Source organism: Equus caballus, chromosome 16 (assembly GCF_041296265.1).
Source record: "Equus caballus isolate H_3958 breed thoroughbred chromosome 16, TB-T2T, whole genome shotgun sequence".
Lineage (NCBI taxonomy): Eukaryota > Metazoa > Chordata > Mammalia > Perissodactyla > Equidae > Equus > Equus caballus.
In genome coordinates, this window is record NC_091699.1 from 43,481,681 (window position 1) to 43,502,110 (window position 20,430).

Genomic DNA, 20,430 nt, shown 5'->3' on the forward strand with positions numbered 1-20,430 from the left:
TATAGCTTGCTTGCCTTGTTTTTTCCCTGAAATTAAAGAAAAAAAAGTGTATAGAAACGCAATGAACATCTGCTCTACATAGCAAGACAGCAGAACAGCTTAAGTCCTGATAAATTGTTAACATTTTATTATTTCACATGTGGATTTTGGAGATACATACATATATGACTTCTCTGAACTTTCTCTGTTGAATGTGCACTGTTGTTAAACTACTTGTTTTTTCCCTGCCTGCTCTTTGAAGAAGTCAATTAGGAATAATGGGAAACAAGGGGTAGGCAAAACATTGCAGTGCAGTGTTCTTTCCATCTGTCTGGGAATATTTCAGCCAAAAGTTTATTTGGGGAAGAAAAAAAAAGCCATAAAACACTCTCACACACACAAAACCACAAATACTTTGGCTGCAAATTATTCTGCAGTGTTGTTGCTGTGTTGTTGCCTGTGTCTGTTCCTGTGTGTAAAGCTGCCACCCACCCATGCATGTATTTGCAGATTCTCGTCTGTGTGCTTGTTCATGAATTAGCTCATCCTCCTCCTGGTTCAGGTTAAATTTAATCAAGAGAACAAGAATTTATGGGTATGATTGTTAGCTGGAAAGCCCTTCCTCACTTCCAAGTCTTTCTTTCAAACAACGCCTTCTGCTGAAATTTCACAGTGGGATGAAGTGTTCAATGATCAGTCAACCAGTCTCTTATATGTTACCTGGCTTTACATATGCCTTTGATAGTTCTTGGAAAAATAATTTAATATTGTTTTATCTCAGTTTCTCTGTGTTGGATAAGGAAGCTGCTGGTATGAATCACCTCCTTAACTGTGAGGAGTTGAATTGTCTTAGTTCTGCTTGCCAAAACGCCAGGGATAAAGACATCACAGTCTCTGCCCCCACACAGCCCTCATTTTTTGGTGGGAAAAAAAAGCAAAAAGTAGACAACATTCAATGGAACAAAATATCAATGATAAAAAAACTCCCCTGTGAAACTCTAATGTAACTTATTTTAAAGTACCTGAAACGTGTGATTTTTTTTCTGTTTTGCCTTTTAACTGACAGTATACCCATAATTCTTGGTGGTTATTATTTTTTTCTTCCAAGTTAATTTCTGGGCCATTGGTGACTGCACTATCTATTGTTCTATGCTGTTGTCTTAACTACCTTCTTTAAAAATATAATGTTGAAGGCTCATAATGTTGAAGATGACTCCAGGATGAACCCCGAGTTTGCAGACCGAATAAAACAGCTTGATAAAGAGGCATCTTACTACCGTGATGAGTGTGGCAAGGCCCAAGCAGAAGTCGACCGGTTGCTGGAGATCCTCAAGGAGGTGGAGAATGAAAAGAATGACAAGGACAAGAAGATTGCAGAACTTGAGAGGTAAATTTTGCAGTCATCCTGTGAATTGTCAAGAGTGAGTGAACGTTGATTGCTTAGTTGCCCATCTCAAGTCGCAGTGGATTTGGAAGGCACATTCATATTTCATGATGGAAATCCGTTATGTCTGAGGAATATGGCCTGTTGGGGATAATGTTGTGTTTCTGTGGGATCCTCAGAAGGGAATTGGCTTATCTTTTGATGGCTTCTTCGATGTTTAAGAAAATAATGGTCAACTTTCTTGAGAGATGTCCATGATCTAGCATTTGTGCCAGCAAAGAGTATGAGAAATTTGACTACCTGAAACCTCAATTTTTCCCTTTCAAAGACAACCATTTGTGGTTTAGGTTTGTTTCAGGCAAAGAATGTGGAAGAATGTCTTTCGGCACACCACAGCAAATTCATCTTGAGATTTATCTTTTAAGAGGATCTAATAGCATTTGGTAAATAAATACGTTTGAATAGGGCTTAAAGCAGGCCTATCTGATCGCAAGTTCTGTCTAAAAACAAAGACGGTTATATCAGGGTTCCAGAGTATTTAGATTTCAGATAAATCATATCCATATTGTATTTATGTATAGTATGAACTCTAAAAATAAGCTTTCTATCAATGCTTTTTCCTATATTTCATTTAAAGAAAGAATTTCTGAATAATCTTACATAACTCCGTTACCTCTGAGGATTTCTTATTGGTTCAGCAATAAGGCAGAATTTGTCTTTCCTAGATTCAGTCCATATGGAAGAGATCAGCAAATTTTGAATAAATCAGTGAATGTTTGCTGGTGCTGATCAAGACACTTGTGAGGCCCTAAAGGACTTCAAGACATATGCAGAATAGCTCTCTATGGTCTTGTGGAAAGATCATGGGCTTTACCAACAGAAAGACTTGGGTTCAAATTTTGCCTCTGCTTCTTGCCAGCTGTGTGACCTTGAATTATGTTAGGAGTGAATCTCTAAGAACCTATTAAAATGTATTGCATTTTGCAACACCAAGTCCTGGTGTAAGTTGAGACAGTTATATCATTATGAACAGTTTAGTGCTAAAACAAATAAATTCTCAATATTAGGTGGTTCTGTATTAATTGGGTAGATTAGTTTTCAATAAAATTTCACCAGTTTCAGATAAAGTATTTAATATATTCAAACTCCAAATCAATTAATATTTTATTTAAAAATCTTAGCATTAGTTTGATGATAACCTGATTTTCATTCAGTGTGACTAATTTTAGCACTTAAATCAAGAATTTGTTTTTTCCTGAGATAAGTTTACAAATTAAAATCCTTAAGGGCTTCCTTTTAATTTTAAAACATGGAAGTCTTCTAGCAGTTTACTCATTCTTAAAAACACTGTTAGTTTTGGATGTATCTACCTGACTATTTTGGAACTATGTTTTAGGACCAAAATTTTTCTTAAAAACCTAGTGTGAGATCACAGGGAAGTTGTGATCATGTCTCTTTTATTGATGAGAAAACTGAGACCCTGAAAGACTGAACGACCTTCTAGAGATTGACCCTGTGATCAGAAAGAGACAAAACAGTAGTGTAGGTTTCCCGACTCCTAGTCCACTGCTCCCAGAAGCAGAGAGCCATAGAGAAGATGCCCTAGATAATATTAATGATAATAATAATAATAATAGGTTATGTATATTTTATGCTCACAATCTACCAGGTCCTCTGCTAAGCACTTGACCTGCAATACTGGATACCATATAATCTTACCCACAACACAGAAGGTGTCATTATCCCCATTTTATGGATGAGAAAACTATGACTTATACAGATTAACTAACTTCCTCAAGGTTTCAGAGTTTATAAGAATCAAAGTCGGGATTTGAACCCAGGTCTGACAGATAAGCACTTGAGAACAGTCCCATGCAACAGTGGGCCAGAAGGAAGAAGCTAGTCAGTACCACTAAATAGTCACACAGCCCGGGAAAGGCGTCACTGCTGGGCCACAGGAGATCTGTCTCATCTTTATTAGATTTCATGAGGGAAAGTGATGTGCCCCACGTTTGAAGGCATTTTTCTGCACTAAACCAGCTCCCCAGAACTGTAACTGAAAATCAGGGTCAGCTACTATAAATATTTGCATAAAAATAGCATAATTGTCTAGTTGGACAAACAGGTCTTAGCTGGACGCTATTGCCATTAAATCATCGAGAATATTCACGTTTTTATTTCCTCAATATGGAATGCATTAAAACAACAGTGATTTTACAGGCATTTATCTTTATGTACTTTCTGCACATTTTCTTTATCTCTGCCTTTGCTTCTCCTTAAAGCTGATGCCTCCCAGGCACTGTAATTCATAAAACGTGTGGTGGGACTTGACTCTGTCCCAGTTCTCTGCCTGCCCGTGTCTTGGGTCCAGCAGCAGAACACAGTCTGGGAAATGTCTGAGCCCCAGCCCCGGTCCAGGCCCCAAAGGAGGTAGGCGGGGGGGTTGGGGGGGATCAAGAGGGGAAGTTTCTTGGGAAAAGGAGAGCTCAGCCTTGGCCTGCCTTTCTGAAGCATTATCTGCTGGGCCACATGCGTATTCCGACCAAAACGTCTTGCTCAAGTTGTCAGGCAGCCCTTTTTAAATTGGGCAGTATCTCCATTTGCTGGCTTCAACTACAAAATTCATACCTCATAATGTTGGGAACTAAAGATTTCTCAGCAATGTGACATATATCTCCATTTTGGAGTCACGGAGGAGTGTTTGCAATTAGGTTTGTGATTTTGAAAACCAAAAAATTGAACTTGAAATAAATTTGTGGTCTCTGGTCTGTAATGTGACCTACCAGAGTGAAAAGACCTTTTTTTTTTAAAAAAAAGCAGCTAGTGTTCTAAAATATTCCAGAACTTCAGTCATGTGCAACAAAAGGTACAAGGTTAGGAATAACTCAAACGACACTGACACTGGCCTCCTTCTCTTTCAGAGGGCAATTCATGTTTGCTTTCTATTCTGTTAATCTTCCCATTTTTTATTTTCTCCACTGTGTATACATTCCAAATAGCACATGCCTGGCACTTATATGGATGCATTTACCTCTTAAATTCCACGTGAATGATGTTTTTCATCAGCCATTAAAGATTTTGCTTTTCCAAGTGTGCATTGCTCCAGTGTGGTCCCCACGTGCACTTCTGCCTGTGGACTCTCACACTTGTTGCCGGTGCCTCAGCAGGGAGTGTCTGCCTTGGACTGCAGGCTGCTCTGGGGGAGTTTAACACAAGGTGGACGGGGGGCTTTGAGTAAGCCCCTGAGAGTTGGTCCAAATCAGGCTGAAGTCTTTATTCAGTCACCAATGCTAGATATCACCTATGCTACACAATCAAGTACCTAATTAAACCTTAGAGGCAGTGAAATATGTGGTCTTTCTGTGGCGGTGCCCATCAAAGTCTCTGAGTTTTATTTAGAGTTTCAGAATTAATCTTTTGGTGCCTTCGGGGAAAGAGAGGTTAACAGGTCAAACAAGGCCTGCTGCCACTGGATTTCCAGCATCTCATCTGGGGGAAGGAATCAGTCAGGTGGCCTTTCCTATAATTATCTTAAATATGTTAGAGGGTTTGTCGCTGTTTGTCTAGAGGACAGGGGATGCCCAAATCAAGCCCTCAGTCACATCTCTCCCTACTGTGGAGAGGAAAGTGGGTCCCTCAGGGTTCTACTGCTAAAATATAACATAGAATAGGAAAGAAAATAGCCCTTAATTATCTGGGTCTGGGGCTAATGCCACCAGACATTTGGACATGGAGAAATCATATTAGATGCCTAAAAGTGCCTTATCTGAGGATGAGAAACAGACTATTATTTTTTCTTCTGAATTTATTCATTAACATGATGACATAATTTCTTTGATGCCTTTCAGAACTCTTTTCACAAAATGTAAACTCAAGCTTTATTTTTTAAAAAAATTATGATAATATGTTCTAAAAGTCCCATGGTACATGGAAGAAACTTGATACCAACTCTCTTTGTTTGGGTATAAACTCTTCTTGCTAAGTAATTTCCACTTACGTTTGTTAATGTTTTTGAAGGAGTTTCTTTGAAACAAGTGGCAGATGGTTTAACACCATCCCTAGCAACTTTTGGGGGAAGGTCATGGGTATCATGGAAGCTTTTGAGAATTTGATGAAAACTATGAACCCCTGGAAAAGGCAACTAAATCTTAAATATTTGCTTGCTATTTCAGTTTAGAATTCCCTAAAGCTTGGCCGCGGACCTCAATTTGATATACCTCTGATCCAGAAGGATTTCAAACAGCAGCTGAGGCCAGCGTCACGAGTCCCCACAGTGACTATGGCCTGACCTAGCTTCTTTTTGATCAGTTGCGCGTTCATGATCACGAAACACTCTGCAGGGGGACTTATTGGATCAATGCTTTCACCATGTGTTTAGTCTTGAATTTTCTCTTTGATTTTATCATTATAGTCAATGCTGTTTTCATCTGAAATGTTCTTGTTTAAGCTGTTTCCTGAGGATTTATTTTGTTTTTCCTTGTTGTATGAAATGCTTAAAACTACTTCTTAATACTGTGGAATAGTGGGGTCCCACTGAGCAGATAGCTGGCAAAGTGTTTGTTTATCCACTTTGTTTTTTGCAAAGGGCATTATATAGGTTAACAAAATGAATGTCCACTGTGCTCCTGTGGTAGCCTGAAGAGGATCATGATGTTTTTTCCTTTTGATTTTTGCTTGGCAGTAGACACTTTATTGTTTTGACTGATTAGAAGGGCATGTTAAATATTTTTGTACAAATAAAGTATCAAGCTTCTGGATATTTTCAGTGATGAAGTATGATCCTCATTTACACAACTGAAAAAAAATCACTCTCAGCTTTGGAAGTTACTCTGTCCTTTCTTGGGAGGCTGATACGCAGGCGACACTTCACCCAAAGTCCTCCTTCTGGTGTCTTTGATCATTGTTAGGTGCAGTGCTCTGTGAGCATCCAGAATGGAAATCTTTGACTAGAAAACCAATTGCTCAGCACCTTTTGGTTTTCTGGGATGAAGGAAAAATATCTCATAGGATATAACCATACAACTTACTGGTTCAAATAAAATCTTTCTGATAGCAGTGCTTACCGCCAGCTCTAACACCTTAATTTCCACTTCAGTTTATTAAATAATAAAATTTTATATGCACACAGATAGGAACTTTCTCTATAAATAGTCCTCTAGAAAAGGGCAAATTCCTCCATTGGGTTTCCAGAGCACGCCTCTACTTCACATCAGTGCTTGTCGTGATGATGCGCGGGAGAGCAGATACTGGTTTCTTATGTAGTATATTTAATATAAAAGCCTATGGTGTGTGCCAGGCCTTTTTGGGGTAATATCAGATAAAAGTTGCTTTATTGTCCTTCATTTGGTTATAAAACCTGCTAATATAACATCTGTTGGCTGTATGTTTAAAACTAATGCGTTTCCTTCCTTTTATTCTCTTTTGCTATCCCTTTTCCTTTCTGCTTATCCTCCAAATTGCTGCTTTCACCCTTGCTCCAATCAGCTTGACTTTCAGGTCAGTACTTTCAGTTTTTCTTCTAACTGCCTTTCCCTCCTAAGCTCAATTTATTGCTTGCACTTGTTTAACAAACACGTTTCTCAAATGGTTTTCCTCTGGCTACCACGTTTTCTTTTTTTCCATTTCATCCCATGCTAATGGAAGGTTTATTTTATGAGAAGCCTGTATAGGTGGGAAAAGGTAAAGAAGAAGATGGAAAATAAATCACTGTTGGGTTATTTGATACATTCTATTCCTGGATTATCGAATCGGTAAGAGAAATCATCATGAAAACTCTTTAGTGCATTTCTCCTGAGCAGCTCAGAAAATCGACTGCATGATGACAAAACATGGAGCTGTGGAAAAAACAGAATGCGGGATGCTAAGTTTAACTTAGGAGAACAAAAGATCTGCCCATGACACAGCAACTTAAAAGCTAAATTTAATAGTGCAAACCATTCAGACTTTTCGCTTAATAAATCACTGTGTTTGGAAAGATTTATAATACTTTTTTAAGTCACTTTTGAAAATTATCAGTGTGTGAGTAACATATTGTACACACATGTTGTTTCCTGTCATTGTTTTGGTTTTTAACTTTTTCACTTCATTTTTATTGGCCATAAGACATACTTTAATTACCTAGGACATAGCATATGGAACCAAATGTGAACCTGAATTCGATGTTGCCTGTGTGTACCCTGATAGTAAAAAGCGAAATGGACATTTTGTTTCAAAACGTATCCTGGGTTTGATTCCTCTAAGGTGGGAGAGCCAAGTCAATAACTGGTTCTCCTTAAGTCAAGCAAGACTTCTCTTTCCAATAATGCATAGTAATATCTAGTGATTTCTTTGTCATTCAATCAATGAGATTACTGAAGGATGCTCATTTATGATCTGGGCTACCTAGACTCAAAAAAAAGACTCAAATTAAGTTGGTAGCCAATATAGTTGCTCTTTTGAGAGGGACGCTATATTATTTTCTTCTCTTTATGCGGGATCTGCTTCTCTTTATTCTGTCCACTGCTTATCACCCAAGCCACCAGACCAATGCATTTATGCCAGCAGTAAATAATTTCAAAACAAGGCCTCCTGCCCACACACCAGTTTTGTCCCACCGCCTGCTTCCAACCCCTGGGGCTCATAGTCCTTGAAAATGAAACCACTTCTCTGCTATTCCCACATACCACACTGGGTGTCCCACAGGAACTGCCTTGAACTTCATCACGCTGAAGGAAGCTCATTCTCAATAGCTCCCCAAACAGAGATCTGAACAGAGATTAAAAGTGTGGCCCAACAGTACTGTTCTCACTAAAACCCAATGACTGTTAATCGCTTCCTGGGGCTCCTGTGTGCAGAGACAGGCATCATAATGAAGGTTGGGGAGGCGAGGCTTGGCCACATGGCATCCAAACCTTTCCTCCACGTTTTGGATCCACTCATTTAATGAAGATTTAAGCTTTTCTTCTTGCCTGTGTTTTTTGTTTTCCTTCCCCTTTTGCCTTCCCTTTGCCACCCCTAATCTGCACCTGCTGGATATTGAAGCCCCAGAGACCAGGGACCCCTTTTGCTCTCACACCTCAGGCTGCCTGTCTTGGTCTTCAGATGTTGTCCACGGGCGTTCTGCTGTGTGTTTTATGTGCCAGGAACTGTATTGTGCAATATTTACTTTTTGTCCTATTTCAAGGTAAATGAACATGAACTCTGACTCTCAGAAGACAGAATGCAAGGTTAGGGCTGGGAGAGGCTGTGGGTAACAAGGGGTTTGCTGGACAAGGGGCCAGGTGTGCTGATTGAGTTTGGTAGAATGTGCAGGCCAAGTCTAGTCGGGTGAACTGTAGTGGCCAAATCAGGATACAGATCATTTCAATAGCGTTTAATCTATTGCCCCAAATGAACACAATTGAGAAAATGTGCAACTCTTGTAAATAATCTCTAGTTATATTTTTAGTGTAGGAGGAATTGGACAGCTCTGCTCTCCTGAAAACATATAAGTCTGTAGAGTCCTGGAAGCTTTCTTGAGCTTTGACAAGTTTCCAGAGTTAACTACGCTTTTTTCCCAGCCACTTCCAGGTTTACCAGTTAAAATAAAGTGAAATATAACAATTGAATTGAATAGAGGATCTCTGGCCCATGTACTTTCTTTGTATGGCTCACCATTGAGATACATGTATTTATGCATGCATATGTACCTGTATATGTGTATATATACACATCATGTACTTAAAAAAAAAGTACCGTCTGGTCTTTCTTACTGTAGGAGTTTGTAGTCTGCTCTGCACCTCTCCACCTCCCAATCTGGAATTTGAAAGCTTCACTAACTCTTGGGTCTTTTCTATGTACTGTGGGCTGCCTGAGAAGTTCTTCCCTCAACTACTTTTTTAAATGGCCTCATTTCCTTTTCAAACTCTGTGTGGACTTGCATCCTTAAATTCAGGTGGACAGATGCTAAGTATTGGGTTTGGTGAAATGCAAATGTCCTATTCTAAACCTGTTTAGGTTCTCACTCCGGAAAACTCCACTTCTGTCAGTAATCTACTTACACATGAACCAGTAGGAAGCTGGAGAGGTCTAACAGGAGCCCTGCATTGCACTCAGGAGGAGACTCTATGTGAAATTTGCTCATTTCCAGGAACTGTTTGCGAGATGAGTGTGTGACTTATGACAGATGAGGTTATCTAGATGAATGTACTCAGCAATTGACCCAAACCAGAAAAGTATCCTTTGGGGTTCAGTTCAAAGTCCTGCCAGAGAATCAACCAAGAAAAACCTGAAGGCTCAGGCTTCTCCCAGCATGCAGTTTGCTTTGGATCCTAGGTCAGCTGCTTCCTTGTTTGTGCCTCAGCATCCCCTCTTGGAGAGGAAAGAGCTGTCTTTGAAGTGGGTCTTCTGGGATCCTGTCTGCACATGTCCCATGCAGGAGCTGTTGGTGACGGACTGTGTGCATCTCCCCAGCAAGCAGGCTGGAGCTGATGGCTGGCGCCTGGCAGCAGATGTGGGTTCATTGTTACTGAGTCACTTCAAACAATTCTACCAAAATAAACTCTTTCTGATGTTTCCCGAAAGCCGAATAGTGCACTCTCAATCCCTCATTCTTCTAGCAAAAGATGGAGTCCCTCCTCCTGGACCTCAAAGCCCTATTGCCCAAAGAAATGATGAAAAATACCTTGCCCAGAGCACCTCCTTGCTGTCCTGCAATTTTCTCTTTACTAGGGTCAGTTCTTGGCCCCAATCCTTCCACAAATACATAGTGAGCACCTACTGTGTGCTAGTCTAGGCCCTGCATGCTGACTTGGCATTGCCAAAAAGTAGCTGATGAAAAACTAACCAAACTGTTTAAGAAATGCTGTATATTACATTCTTCATTTTCATATTCATGATGTGTGTTGATATTAATAATAAGAGAAATAACAGAAGTAGCAGCAGAAGTAATAACACTGATCATTAACTAAGTGCCAGTGCTGAATTAATCACCTTTGATGTAGTACTTACTTCTCATAACAACTGTATGAGCTTGGGACTGTCATTTTTTCTGTATTAGAGAAGAGGAAACTGGAGTTCATAAAAGTTAAATATTTCACTCAACTTAGTACAGTTAGTAAGTGAAAGCGTTGGGGTTTTTCCTCCAAAAGCCAATCCTTTCTGATTTACCAATTGGATCTTTTTCCATTTCTGCTCCAATTGCATAGTAAAAGCTCTGAGAAGGCCTGCAGTAGGGAAACCTGTGCAACTGTGTTCAGTCTATGATTTCTCAGACGTGGTGTTCTTAGAATCTAGTCCATGAAGACTTTGGGGAAATACTCTCCTGCCACTGTGCAGTCAGCCTCTCCCTCCATCCTGAGATTCATGCCCTCCCTCTCCCTCAACCACACCTCCCCCACCCTAGGCTGGTGCCTTGTGTACAATTCTTGGCCCTCCAGGGCCAGTCAGGTCACTTCGTCCAGCCAGCCTTCCCTGAGGCCCATCAGGCAGAAGCAATTTCTTCCTGCCTTGAGCTCCTCAGCGCTTTATCTGATCCTTTTCCCTGGCCTGTGTCATGCCCTACCTCAGATTAGGGCGGTCAATCCGTGCACCGTGTGTCCTAGCAGACACTGGCCTCCTTGAGGGCTGGATGGATCTGTAGCTTGATGCAGTGTTGTGCCACACGCTGGAGGTGGCAGTCATACTCCTGCATGTTGTTGAATAAATGACCGTTAAAGAAAGGAACTTCCATTAGCTTCATCTCACTCCTCCCACTCTTTACTTGGTCCCCACGGAGATTTGCTGGTGGGCTCTTTCTGCAGGCTGAGTTGACTGCAATGGATATCATACCTAACTTCAGACAGGAAGCCCTAAGAAAGGGTATGATTGGTTTTCTATCAAGCTGGATGCTTGAAAGTTCAAGAAGAATAAAGATACAAATAAACTGAGAGGGGAAAAGAGCTCCTTCTGAACTTGTCTCATTTTCTCTCTCCTTCCCTCCCTGTTTTGCTTTCTGTTCCTCGTCCCCTTCCTTCCTTTCCTCTCTCCCTTTCTGCTTCCCTTCTTCCCTCCACGTACATCCTTTGCTCCCTTCTTCCCTCCCTCCATCTTCCTTTCCTCTCTCTCTCCCTCCCTTCCCTTTCCCTCCTTTCCTGACTATTCACTGAAATCCTTCTCCATGCCAGTCTGAGGTGGGTGTTGGGGAGAGAACTGTAAAACAGACACGACCCCTGCCCTCACCAAATTCAGAGACTAGCACTTCCTATAAGGAAGGACTTGGCCACTAAGAAAAATAGTTTGTCCCATTTATACTAATAACTGGAAAAACTGGGTTTCAGGTGTTTTTTAAAATTCCTTTTCCTGTTGGGGTTGAAGGGGTTATCCACAGGTCAGAAAATCATTTCCTTCTTTAAAGCTGCCTTATGCTAATGCTGACATTTCTGGTGAAGTGTCAGAAAATTTTATGCCCAAGCAGAACTGGTAGAAAGCCAGAAATCAGTTGATTTTGCTTTGGGTGCAAATATTTTATTGGGGATGGAAAAAAGTTGTTTTCCCTGATTTACAGCTCCTGCAAATACAAAGTGGGTTCTATATTTAGAAATAGTTTTGAACCTCTGAGGTGTAGCCAGGGGTTGGTTCTTACACCTTTCTGACCTGGCCTTGGTGCGACTTGCCATGGCTAACGTTTTGCTGAGGCAGCTCCAATTTGTAGAACTAAGGCTTTATGCTCTGTATTATTTTTACTTTTTGCCTTTTGCATGAGTTGCCCCTCTGGCGCTCTCTCTGTACCCTCTAGAATGGTGAAGAAGAGTGAAGGAACACAATTCGCGTCGTAGCTGAAATGTTTGGTAGTACAGTATGTTTCCAAGGTTCCTTGGAGGTGAGTGAAACTCTTCTCAACTTGCACATCTGTTAAAGCAATGACAACAGCAAGAGCAACAGCAGCAAAATCAGGAGAGAGTCCCGGGGGGGGGCTCATAATTCCTGGTCCCAGAAGAAAAGATGCGAAGTTGGTCAAGTTAAGCATTCATTTGTGTTTTTTCAAAACCTTTTCTTTTTCCTATTCCTCCCCTACTCCTGGCTTTTGCTTGGTACTACCATATGGGTGAATATCAGCAAATAGTAAATCTTTCAAGATATGTTAGCCTTTTCTGTAAATGTTGAGAAGAGGAAGGAATTTTAAAAAAAAATAGTTTCTCAGTATTATTATAAATCACTTTCTAGAAAAATAATATCTTATTTCCTTTATATGGCTTTTCTTATGAAATGTGAATTCTGTCACTTCATTAGCCACAATACCAGCTCAAGTTGTAGGGAAACCTAACCAACTAGTGACTGGGACTTTCTTCCGTATCGGGTAAAGGTGCTTGGAATTTTCACACTGCGTCATGTCACATTTTTGCGAAGGCTACATTTTGGGGGGACCTGTTTAAAAATGAGTGGGTACTGTGTGTGTTTCTCTGAAGAAAATACTTTGTTGTTGGTAAATCTAACAAAGGCTTTGGAAATCTTCTTTCTAGGGAATTCTGATGATTTTAATACTTGCCATTCTTTTTTATTTTGCTCTAAATTCAATGAATACTTACATAGGTGAAAATTATTTACAATATTAAACTAAATAAATATGAAGAATAGAATAGGAAGGCAGAAATTGACTGATTTTTCTTTGGGTGCAACTATTTTATTGAGGTTAGAAAAAGTTGATTTTCCTAATTTATAGTTCCTGCAAAAATAAAGTGGGTTGTGTAGAATTATTTTTGTAGAAAAACTTTAATTCTGGAAACTATAGAGTGGGTGGGGGAATGGACACGAATTTCCCCTTGAAGAACCTCTTGTTGTTCCCTTTTCAGTCCAAGAGCGATGAAACTCATGTTTTAACTCAACTTGCCCATTAACCTTCTCATCCAGTGTTTTTTTCCTATTTGGTAACATTGTTAATGTAAGCACTATTCTTATCGGTATATACAGAACTGAGTGTATAATAATTTAGGCTTTACAATAATTTTTTCAATGGAAGTTGAAAAGGGTATGATTCTCACAGTGTGTTGAAGAAATGTACTGTTTCTTGTGAGTGAACATAATTGTGAAGACACGACAGTGAACATAACTCTTGAGACGTTTTAATGTGTGGTGGGGGCAGAACTTCATACAGAGAATTCCTCTGCAACATTTTACTTCAGGTCCTGGGAAAATCTCTTTGGAAAGTTTTGAGAGCATAACTACCACCTTTCTCAGATGGGAAAGTGAAGTAACAGAATAGTCTCTCATTGGCCTTTGGTGTTGGTCAACTGGAATATTCCCATGACTGGACAGATCTCAATGTGATGTGTGAGCTGAAGTGTAAGAGGTTTTAAATTTAACTTCAGAGCCCTCTGCTATTTAATCATATGTCAGTTTGATGGTTCCAAGGACAGCATGATATGTTGCTCACAGATAATTACCGTGGAGAAAATGAGTTGGTTATAATAATGAATAGCCAGAGAATCTTCTGATAACCTGTGATGAGTGGGCCTTGGTGAGAAACACTCACTGGGCAATTGGCACATAGGTGTCCTGTCGCTTTGGTGAGTGTGGGTGCTCTTCTGCCACCTAAACATGCAAAGCAGGGGCTTTTTAGGGATTCCTGAACAGATAAAGAACACTGCTCTTGGATTTCATGTGTGTCGTCTATCCCAGACCTGTTATTACTTTATATTAGTATTTTGCTTGTAACCTATGTTATTCAAACTTCTATTGTGAGAACACTACATGTAGAAAATTAAATAAACTCCACCCTAAGAAACAACATAATCATTGCTGTGGCATATTGGATGCGCATCCACGTGTCTTTAAGCCTATCCCTATGTCTGTAAAATGGAGACAATTGTATTGTAGCTCATCCCTCATGAGCTTGTGGTCAGGATGCCTGCTGAGTGTGGAGCTCTTTTCCCCTAAGCATTGAGAGATTTTGAAGGGAAGGTTGAAAACAACATCATCTTTCTGAGTGCTTTTTCTCCTTAGTGATATGAATAAATGAACCTGGAAAATCCATCTTATGCTTATTGAAAAGTAATCTATATATATGTACATATTTTAGATTTTTCTGGAACTGGATAGCCAGGATTCAGCCACAGCCGTTCCCTATCCGTGCATAAAATGACCTGATATTGAGTTTAGAGGATAAGCCAAGTACACAGTATGCTCCTTCATCCATTTATTTCTTTTATTCATTAACTTATTCATTTTCATCAAATAGTAAGGGTATATCTGCTCTGTACCAGGCACTGTTGTATAACTAGAACTATTCCCGGAAGCAGCATCTAGAGAGATGGAAGCAAATTGATAGAATTTATAGTATGATATTTATGCACGAGGTATAATGTAATACACATTGTTATGCACTTTGCTTTCTTTTTCTAACAAAATATTTTTGAGATCTTCCCATGTCCATACATAAGAGCTTTCCATTCCTTTTTGCCTCTGCATACTGTTCCATTGCACCAGTCTCCTCCTGAAGAACTTTTAGGTTGTTTCGAGTCTTTTCCTCTCATACAGACTACTATAATTAGTAACTTTGAACGGACAGTTTCATATGTATATGAGTAGATCTGTAGGATAAACTCCTAGATGTGGACTTGCTAGGACTATTGTTTCTATTTCTAACTTTGCTAGATTTTGCTAGTTGCCTTCTATATAGACTAAACCATTTACAGTCCTATCAGCTGTATGTAAGAGTGCCTCTTTTCCCATTAACTCTGTGAATGCAATGTGGTTTTCAAACTTTTTGATCTTTGTCAATATGAAAGGTGAAAAATGGCATTTAAATGTAGTTTTCATTTGCTTTTATCTTATTACATGTGAAGATGGACATCTTTAAGTGTGTTTATAATTTGTCATATTCTTTTGTTTGTCTTTTTCTTATTTATTTGTAGAAGTTCTACATATATTAGGAAGATTACTTGTTTGTCTTTGATTTGAATTTTAAATGCTCCCCCTGCCTTTTTTTTTTTTTTTTGCTAATGGTGGTTTTTGTTATACAGAAAGTTTTAGAAATTATTTTTAGGTGATCAAAACTGTTCAGTCTTTTATGTCTTCTGAATTTTGTGTCCTAGATAGAAGACCTCTTCCACGTTACAAGAGTATATGAACAGTTGTCCTGTGATTTCTTTTGGTATTTTTATGGTTTGATTTTCTGCATTTAGTCTTTGAAGCATCTGGAATTTATCTTACTGTAAGGTATGAAGTATGGATATAACTTTATTTTTTTGTAGGTCAAGTGAAGTTTAAATGTCACTTCCTCTGTTTGCCTTTCACTGGAGCTAGCCCAGCCCAGGTTAGGTTTGTCTCTTATAAATTCATATAACTTCCCACTAGAACATGAAGCACGGTCTTAATTCTTGTTCAAGTCTGTCTTTCAGTCTAGAGTGGAACTTCCATCTGGAAAGGACCTGTCTTATCCACCCAGTGCCTGTAAAATAGTAGACACTTAATAAATATTTACAGAATGAATTAATAATGTGAATTTTAAAGAACTGAAGTTATGAGGAGGGAGGAATTATGAGTAACTAGAAGCTATGGAAGAGACATGCAGAGTGGAATGTGAGCCACTGAGGCTCGCATAGAGGGCAACCAAGTCTGCAGGGGGGTGGAAGACTAGCCAGCTCATGCTATATAGGACCATAAAACAGGCCTGTGTCTAGAGTCGCCCTGGACCTTGGAAAGCTTTCCCATACCCTTTTCTTGGAGACCCAGCAGGAATATCTTTTTTTTCATCTTGGGAAGCCTAATTTCTCAGCTTTCCAAACTGGGTGCAGTGAGACCTACATATGAGATCTTTGCCTAACTGTTGCAGGATGTAGGAACAGGTGTGGAAAATATGGCTGGAGTTAAGAACACAGAGGTTTTGTCCAGGCTGTGTTTTAGATGTTTGGGATAGCTAGGTAGCCCTGTCCAGGAGGCAGATTAGAATGAAAATATGGAACTGGATAAAGAGGCATTACCCATGGCAGACTGTGGCAAATTCCACATGAATGTCATGGGCATTCAGAGGGTGGAGGGGTCGGGGAAGTTTCTGTGAGTGTGATGGTTTTTGAACTGGACCAGAAAAGTGGGAAAGATTTTATCGGGTGTAGAACCAGATGGAGAGCATGAGCGAAGGCAATAGGGGTGGGAAGTACACGGCATCTCAGAAGAGGGGCTGGGGTCCTCCAGCTTAGGCTCTGGAGGAGGGGAAGAGTGGGCCATAAGGGTTTGCCAGGATAGGGAAAGCCTTGAGTGCTTAGCTAAAGATTTTGACCTTTTGAGCCTGGGAAGAACGTCAGCAGCATCCTCTAGAAGGATTAACTCTATAACATCTCTGTGCTGGAGGGGTAGGCAGTAGCCCAATCTAGAAGGAATGGTAGCACTGAAATAAGGTGGTGGCACTAGAGGTGAAGAGGAGGGAGCAGGTTTAAGGTTTGCAAGGATAATCAATAAGACAAGCAAACAGACAAAACACAAAAATCAGCAGCCTGTATATCCATCCTTTAGTTTCCTGAAAAAACCGAAGGACCGTATTTTAACAAAAGCCAGCATGACAGGAAAAACAAATAAAACCAGCTACTATATTAGCAGGAAGATGATAAAGATGTGGTGGCAGATATTTTAGTCAAGCAGTCTGTAGTTGGTACTGTTGCTGTCATTGCAGCAGACAAAAGAAGGCTTAGTTGAGTGCCTATTTGGTGCTATGAATGGCGCTATACGTTCTTCAAAGTTTATTTCACATCTTCTTTATAGCAACTCCAAGGCAGTGTGTGCTCTTATTAGTCTCATTTGAGAGATGAAGACAGCAAGACTCAGTGAAGTTAAGTAACTTGCCTGCTGTTACACAGCTATTAATTAGTGGAGCCAGGATTCAAACTCAGCTGTTCCAGCTCAAGAACTCAGAATCAACCGCTGTGTCCTATTCTGTAGCAAGAATTTTTGTGCTAGGATAAATTGGTTTGGCCCTAGAACTCCTGGTACCGTAGGGACCACTCTTTAATGTGCTTCTTTTGGGGTGGAAAGCTATTTCTATAATACAAAGGATTCCAAGTGTTGATGAAAACCTCTTATAATGGAAGTTGAGAAGCTGTTTGTGTTGGCAGTCCCAGCAGCCTTTTTTTGAGCTGCTGGTCTGAGTCTTCACCCTCTCTTGAGCGGGAATGTGGAATTCCTCTTTTTGAAGTGAGTTTGAGTGGTCCTGGTGAGTGGGCCTCCATGGAGGCAGAGCAGCTTTGCAGGCTGGAGACGGTCATCAGCTCAGGACGGGCTTCAAGAAACATGGACGGCAGAGGTGGGGGAAGAGCTTGGGCCATCCATCCTCCTGCCTGCTTAAGACAGTTCCCTGTGGGGAATTCTGGGGAAGCAGCCAAGAGAAAAGATGTATTTCCAGGAGGGGTTTTCTGCTTCTTCCAGGAATCATTCCTGGGACAGTTCTTAATGGCCCCACACAGTGTGATCAGAGAATCTCAGCAGCAAAAAAGCTGTAAAGAAATGAAGGCCTTTGTTGTGATATATGATGACTTTCCTTTTGGGGAAAAAAAGCCAGCACAAAACAAAACAGCTCTCTGATAGAGGGATGATCTTCTCTGTAGCACACTATCTGCCTCTCCCTTGATCTTGTCTGAGACAAGTGGGAGGGTTGGCAGCACATAACAAAGACTAAGAATTCAAACCCATGTATGAGTGCCCTTGTCCAGGCAGTAATCATACTGTGGAATCATTTCTTCCTCATCATTATGTGGGGTCAAAGGGTAGATACCATGCCATCAAAATGCAGGGTCTTCCTCCTACAGAGCTTGGGTGTTTTTTTTTTAACTTTTAAACTTTAAACTTTCATGCTTTAATGACTTTGCCTGTATGCCTGATAGAAGGGATCTGGGTTAGCTCGTCAGTTCTCATAGCTGCTGAGGAGGGTGGGATTCCTTTTCTCTCTGCTGTTTGCCAGTTTGTTTGGTTTACCTTCTCATCTCTCAGAGATGTTTTACTTTTGTTCAGTCCTCTCAAATTAAGATGTTTTGGGTAGAGTGGATAACACAGCTTTCCTCAACTTCTCTACGTTTTAAGGGCTATTTGTAGGTTGTTTTTATCATACAATCAACAAAGTTTTGTAAAGTCTAAAAGCACATAAGACCTTTTGGGGGAAAGATAATTCTAAATATGTTCCTTGGAAAGCTTTGCTGGCATTCATTAAGCACTTTCCATGGGCCAGGCTCTGTGCAAAAAAACACTGATGTGCGATATTTTTCCCCATTCCCCTCAACAACCCTGTAAGAAAGGTAGGATTAAGTTGCAGTGGGCAGATGAGAAAACTGAGGCTTAGTGAGGTGACTGGTAGCCTTCTCAAGGTCACTCTGGACTTGAATCCAGGTTATCTCAGGAGCAAAGGACATGTGAATGCAAGCACACATGGATGCTCCTTTGCATGCCATAATGAAAACAAAAATTTTTTATTCTGAAGGCAGTGGGGAACAGGATTGTGTTTTAGAAAGATGTCAACCTCGTATTTCCAATACAACCAAAATTGGACTCATCACCCTTTCCTTCACTCATCCTCCCACTATTCCATATACTTGGTATTTAGTCTTGGAACTAGTCCAACGTCCACCTGGCTTTCTAAGATAGGAACCTCCAGGTGGCCCTTGGCTCATCCCTTACTGTGTCTAATCCACCAAATTTCATTTCTCTCATTTCCCTTCCATGTTCTAGTTGCTGTTGTCCTCATTGGTCATTTGGTCTACTGCAGTAGGCTCCAGAGAGTCACGGTCTGCCCCTATCCTCTACTCTAGAAAAAATCAGTGAGACAACACCCTGGGCCTAAAAGCCCTTGTTGCCTCCTCCTTGCATGTTGGGCAAAATAGCAAACTCTATGCCTGGCTTATAAAGTCCTTTACACTCTGTCCCTGGGTTTCTTTCAAGTCTTATCTTAAAGCCCAACATACACACAAAGCCCATCCACCAGATGTTTGTGTCACTCAATTTTTCCTCAGTCTCTACTCTTGCTGGACTTTTTCCATCTCTCTTCTTTTGGGCATACTCTTCCAGTTGCTTAAATGCCCCTCTCCTCCTCTTTTCCTGCAAAACTCCTACTCATCCTTCAAGTCGCAATTCACATGTCACCCTCTTATTCTTCTCAAAAGACAGTAGTTCCACTTTGTGTCCTCACAGTACTTAATGTTGCTGTAAAAAAGCATTTTATTTTCCAGCTACGTGTTTTCCCTTCCACTAAACTTTGAACTGTCTAGGCTAAAGACAATTTCCTCCTCATCTTTGTGTCTTCAGTTCCTGGCAGATGGTTATTCCGCCTTAAATATTTGTTGGATGAATACACGGATGAATGAACGGAAAGACGGATGGAAGGACAGATCCATAGATTGGCAGCAGAGAAGTCAGATAGGAGGTATTTCAGTGTCTGGACAAAGAAAACAAAGGCATGAGCTAAGATGGCAGCAGTGAGAATAGAGAGGAGCTAACTGCTTTGATAGACATATTAAAATGGCAGATCACAGTCATCCATTGAGTGGGAAGTATTAGGAAGAAGGAGGACTTAGTCCTCCTTGTCTCCCAATCTTGGATGACTTTGATGGAGAAGAAACTGCAAAAGAAGTAGGGTAAGTTTTGGAGAGGGGGCAGTTGAGAACTTGGTTTTGAATATATTGAGATATATGTGAGATGTCCAGGCAAAGTTGTTCAACAGACATTTGAAAATTCTAGAAACTTATAGATCTTTGCTCCTCCAGAGGGTGGGATTTCAGGTTGCTGCCTGGCGTTCCCTCTTTCAGCTCTACCATCTCTCTCCAGCCCTTTATCCACATCCCAGTCTATATGTTCCTGACATGGAAAGATGTCCAAGACATATTGTAAAATGTATAGCATTGTCCATTTTATATATATATATATATATATATTTTTTTTTTTTTTTTTGGTGAGGAAGACTGACCCTGAGCTAACATCTGTTGCCAATCTTCCTCTTTTTGCTTGAGGAGGGTTGTCCCTGAGCTAACATCTGTGCCAATCTTCCTCTTTTTGCTTGAGGAAGGTTGTCCCTGAGCTAACATCTGTGCCAATCTTCCTCTTTTTGCTTGAGGAAGATTGTTCCTGAGCTAACTTCTGTGCCAATCTTCCTCTGTTTT

General features: G+C 40.4%; 1 protein-coding gene across 31 annotated transcripts in view; it reads left to right on the forward strand.

Moving 5' to 3' along the window:
* Positions 1-20,430, forward strand: part of ERC2 (ELKS/RAB6-interacting/CAST family member 2) — a 904,450-nt gene that overhangs the window by 442,200 nt on the left and 441,820 nt on the right. For 21 of the 31 annotated variants that reach the window (XR_011426862.1, XR_002800567.2, XR_011426855.1 and 18 more), the window contains one exon: positions 1,173-1,366. Coding sequence is in view for 16 of the 31 variants with exons in the window: in XM_070237383.1 (XP_070093484.1) it covers positions 1,173-1,366 (194 nt within the window). In the remaining 15 variants the exon portion in view is untranslated. Of the gene's footprint in view, positions 1-241; positions 272-1,172; positions 1,367-20,430 lie in introns of all 31 variants that reach the window. The other 10 variants (XR_011426853.1, XR_011426854.1, XR_011426851.1 and 7 more) reach the window with 1 other exon arrangement.